The sequence below is a fragment of the Callorhinus ursinus genome, unplaced genomic scaffold, assembly GCF_003265705.2.
Source record: "Callorhinus ursinus isolate GAN/ISIS: 27379988/994484 unplaced genomic scaffold, GSC_fseal_2.0 scaffold18, whole genome shotgun sequence".
Lineage (NCBI taxonomy): Eukaryota > Metazoa > Chordata > Mammalia > Carnivora > Otariidae > Callorhinus > Callorhinus ursinus.
In genome coordinates, this window is record NW_027397080.1 from 10,104,772 (window position 1) to 10,109,242 (window position 4,471).

The 4,471-nt window shown below is 50.1% G+C and overlaps 1 protein-coding gene across 1 annotated transcript in view; it reads left to right on the forward strand.

Moving 5' to 3' along the window:
- Nucleotides 1-611, forward strand: part of LOC112811879 (platelet-activating factor receptor-like) — a 3,098-nt gene extending 2,487 nt beyond the window's left edge. The window contains exon 3 of the mRNA XM_025856357.2: nucleotides 28-611. Coding sequence (XP_025712142.1) covers nucleotides 28-611 — 584 coding nt within the window. The remainder of the gene's footprint in view (nucleotides 1-27) is intronic.
- Nucleotides 612-4,471: the final 3,860 nt, after the last annotated feature.

Genomic DNA, 4,471 nt, shown 5'->3' on the forward strand with positions numbered 1-4,471 from the left:
CCGGCCGCCTCGCGCTCCGCCGCCGAGGCCCCGCGCGTGCCGCCTGCGCCGCCGCCTGGCTGGCCGGCCTGGCCTGTGCCGCGCCCTCGCTGGCCGCGCCGCACGCGCTGCGCCCGGGCCCGGGGGGCGCCGCTCGGTGCCTGGAGCACGGCTGGGCGCGCGCCGGCCTGGCCTACGCCACCGTGGCCTTCTTCGCCGTCGCCTTCCTGCTGGTGCTCGCGGCCTACGTGAGCCTGGCGCGGGCGCTCACGGCGCCCTCGGGCCCCGGCCCGGCCCCCGCCGGCCCGCACCGGCGCGCGGCCAAGACCATGGTGCTGGGGCTCCTGCTGGTGTTCGCCCTCTGCCTGGCGCCCTACCACCTGCTGCTGGCGCCCTGGGTGGCCGGGCGGGAGGGCGCCACGGGCGGCGACGGCGGCGAGTGCCGCGCCGCCTCCACGCTCGACGTCCTGCACACCCTCAGCCTGGCGCTGCTGAGCCTCAACAGCTGCCTGGACCCGCTCATCTACTGCTTCTCGGTGCGCCGCTTCCGCCAGGACTGCTGGGCGCTGGGCTGTCGCCCGGGGCTGGGAGCGCCCGGCGCGCATGTGGCCTCCTTGGCCTCCTCTTCGTGAGGCCCTGGCCTCCCCCGCCTGCGACACCCCTGCCACCCTGCACGTGGCATGCTGGGTGGAGGAGGCCCTCAAAAGGACCTAGATTCCAATCCCGAGACTCGCTGTAGAGCTCCGGGCTCGGCGATGACAGGGGGATAGAACAGTCTTTGCCACCCGAATATTCCCTAGATGTTGGCATCTTTTGGATACAGATAATATGCCGCGATATGGCTTCTGCGTCCCTCTCAGCATCCTCTCGTCTCCATCTCTTCACCCTCTACCACCTCTGCCTCTCTCCGTGGGTTTTGTCACCTTCTCAGTCCCTGGAACAGACCCAGTTCCTTCCCTTCAAGGACTTTGCACCTGACTTTGCCAGGAATGATGTCCCTCTCTCTCCACGAAGTTAATTCCTCTTCGTCCTCACTTCCTTAAAAGTAACTCTTTATAGGGAAGCCCTTCTTGACCAGCAACACACAAGCGAGTACACACACGATTGGGTTAGATCTGACTGTTCCTTCCTAGCCGTTTTCACAATTGTAATCAAGCAGTTAAGTGGGTAATTCCTTTTTTCTTGCCAGAATGTATTTATGTTGATCCATAAGAAGGTGCCATTTTTTGTAGATCCAAAAAGGTTGAATATTGGCAATTGTATTTTCATCCAATTCAACTTAATAAATTCCGTGTGTACCTTATTCACTGCTCTATCCCCTGTGCTTGCGACTGTGTCTTGCACACAGTAAGACCTCAATATCTAAGGTGAATGAATGAAACCTGGATATTATTAGCTTAAATTGCTCAAGGACTCACTCAGACATTCCAGATTGGTAGATTTTCCTCAAGTTTCTGGGATTCTCCAAGCTCATATTACCTGGATTCATTCTAGACGCAGTCTTGATGATTGCATCCCTTTTCTGTTGCTGGATACCTTCAATTCTGTCATCACCTCCACTGTGCCAAGACTCCTGTGCCAAGACTTGGTGGTAACCGAGCTGGAGATCTGTCCTGCTATTAGCTGGGACAAGGATCAGCCAGAATTGCTGCCTTCTGCTTCAGCTGAGAGCTGGGACTCTGTCAGTGCATGCAAATCCCTGCCAATGTCACCGGCCACCAGGGCTTTCCCTTCGCCTGCCTTGACGACTCAGCAGTTGGCTTCAGTTGGGGAAGGGAGCCACTCCCTCTCCTCAGCCATGTTACTGGAGGCCCCACAGCAGGACTGCTTGGCTCTCAAGGAGTTAGAACTCATGGGTGAGAGCAGCATGTTCATGTTGCCAAGTCTGTTGGATCAGGAAGGGTCCCCCAATGAGCCACTGGGTCTTATTTCTGAATTTGCCTTCTAATGATAACATTTGATAAATTCCTTCTTTTCTTTTTGATAAGTTACCTTTCATTGGTCCCTTATTCCTTTTTTATGTTTTTTTCTTTTACATTTTAAAAATAATACATGTTTGAAACTAAATTCAAAGCCTAAAGAAAAATGTGAAAGTAAAGGTCCCCTAGTGGTAGCTATTGTTCATTTTTTCTTGTGTGGATCTTTCTAGATGTTTTCTATTCCAGTACATATATATGTATAGTTAATAGTCTTCAAAAACCCACAAATGGGATAGGATTACAAGACTCTTCTCCAATTTTCTTTTCTCAGTTAATAATTTTGTACATCTCTTTATATCTTTTTATAATAATTATATCTTGTACCTCTACCTCATTCTTTTTGATAGATGCAGAGTATTTATTTTACTTGATTGGTTCACTGTTGATGGGTGTTTGTTTTCATTGTTTTCTGCCATAAATGATGCAATGAGTATCCTTGTCCACAAATCTTTGCATATTTGTAAACCTGTAGAATAAATTCCTGGCAATGAAATTGCTGTGTCAAGGAGTATGTATGTGCACTTAAATTGTTTAATTATATCATTTAATTACCACCAAAAATGGCGTGCCAATTACACACCCATCAACAGTACGTAGTGGTCCCTGTTTTACCACGCCCTTACCGGGATTGGGTATTGTCACCTGCCCTCTCTGGAAACTGGACTCTTGTCTGCATTACAACTATGAGCATGACTAATTTTTTCTCTTTTTCCTAGAAGGCTGCACAGTCTCCTCCATATTTATTTGAAACCTGGTGGGGGGTGGGAGTGTGAAGGAAAAGGTGTCACCTAAGACCTCACACCAGCCAAATCTTAGCCTATCTTGCTTTTTTGGAGGAATTAAACAGAAGCACAAATGAGACCCCAAAAGCACACTGGTAGGTCCATAATTGTTAGAGAGATCTCCTTCTTTAGGGATTATGTTGGTTCATCCCATGCAATGGGGACCAGCATCTCAGGCCAAGGCCAGGAGGCAGCCTTGGCCCACATCATGAATTTCCTTGCTCTGGTGGGATGAATTGCTCAGCCTCAGGAGCCATGCAAGCCTGGGTCTCTGAGAAATGATCTGGTGTCCCACATTAGGGCCAGCTGAGTCTCCGAAGGCTGAATTTGATTCTGTCCAAATAAAAAATGATTCCCTAAGGCCTCATCCATCCCTGTGGTCTCATGCTATCTTGCTCTTAATGTGACTTTTCCTGTAGTAAAATAGTCAGTTTCCTTTGGGAAATGTCTAACCTAGTCTTCTGTGTCTGACCTGGGGAAAAATAACTTGAGAGACTTGATTGCCTCTGGGAAGTCAGAAAGAAAGCCTCTGTCTAGAGTTACAAAGTGTAGGAATCATCTTTCCTTCTGTCGACTCAGGAGAGTGGAACCTGGGGTGAGGACCCAGAGGCAAAGAGCTGGAGGGATGAAGGAGAACACACTGCTTTGTACTGTCAGTCCTTTTGGATTCTCGATCCCCTTACTTATTCCAAACCTTCAAGAATTTGACCCAAGACTCTCCCTCAACCCAGGATGGAGAAGAAGGGAGCCCAGGTTGGTTGGTCCTTGATTAGATGCCGGACATCCCCTTTCTCCAGGATCCAGGGAAAACTCATCTGCCAATTGTTTTCAACAGTTATCAGTTATTATGCCCTAGAATCCCTCTGCCTCTTGCAGGGTCAGGAATGCCCAATCCCCGGCCCTGCCCACCTAGGCCCTTTGGCTATAGGGTTCCAAAGGTGGTGCCGAGAAGCTGCTGCTGACACAGACTCAATCTCCCCTTCTCTACTGGACCCCACTCCCTCCCTCAGCTTAATCACAGTCCAGATCTCTGAACCCAGCCCAACCCCATTCCTGTCCTTGGCCAGGGCTGGTCCAGGTTCTTGGCTCTGCACACAGCTGCCCGGACCTCTTGACCAGCTCAGCAGCCTCTGTGACCTTACCTGTTCCCACCCGAGTCCTCACCTCTAGCCCAGGTACCACTGGCTCCTTTAGCCTCTGTAGGGAAGCCTGTTAGATTTTACCTTAATTTCTCTCTGTCTTCAGGCCTCAAGGTGCTCTCTATGAAGCTGATGCTTTTCCCTGACATCTATTTCCCATTCCTCTAGCCCTAGGAGGATAGTGTTCTCCCCCTGTGGCTGCAGCTATCCTTCACTGATCCTGAAACCACCTCCTTGGATTTCATTCCAGCTTCAGGAACTACAACCCCCTTCCCAGAACAATCACCTGTAGGGCTCTCCCAGACCTGCTTTTCCTGCTATTGATGTGGCACACGCCCACCACCTAGGCCTAATAGAGACATATTGACATAAAATCATGCTTCCTCACCCCTAATTCTCAGTGAGCACTGGTCTAGTTCTGAAATGTACTTGTGGTTGGGGTGTTGGGTTCATATTGGCCCTTGACATTTGTGGAGTGCTGGACAAAAGTACAAAGAGAAGCTTAGATACTATTACTGTCTAAATATTTAAAAATTATAAATTAGGTAATCTCTACACCCAATGTGAGGCTTGAACTTACAACCCTGAGATC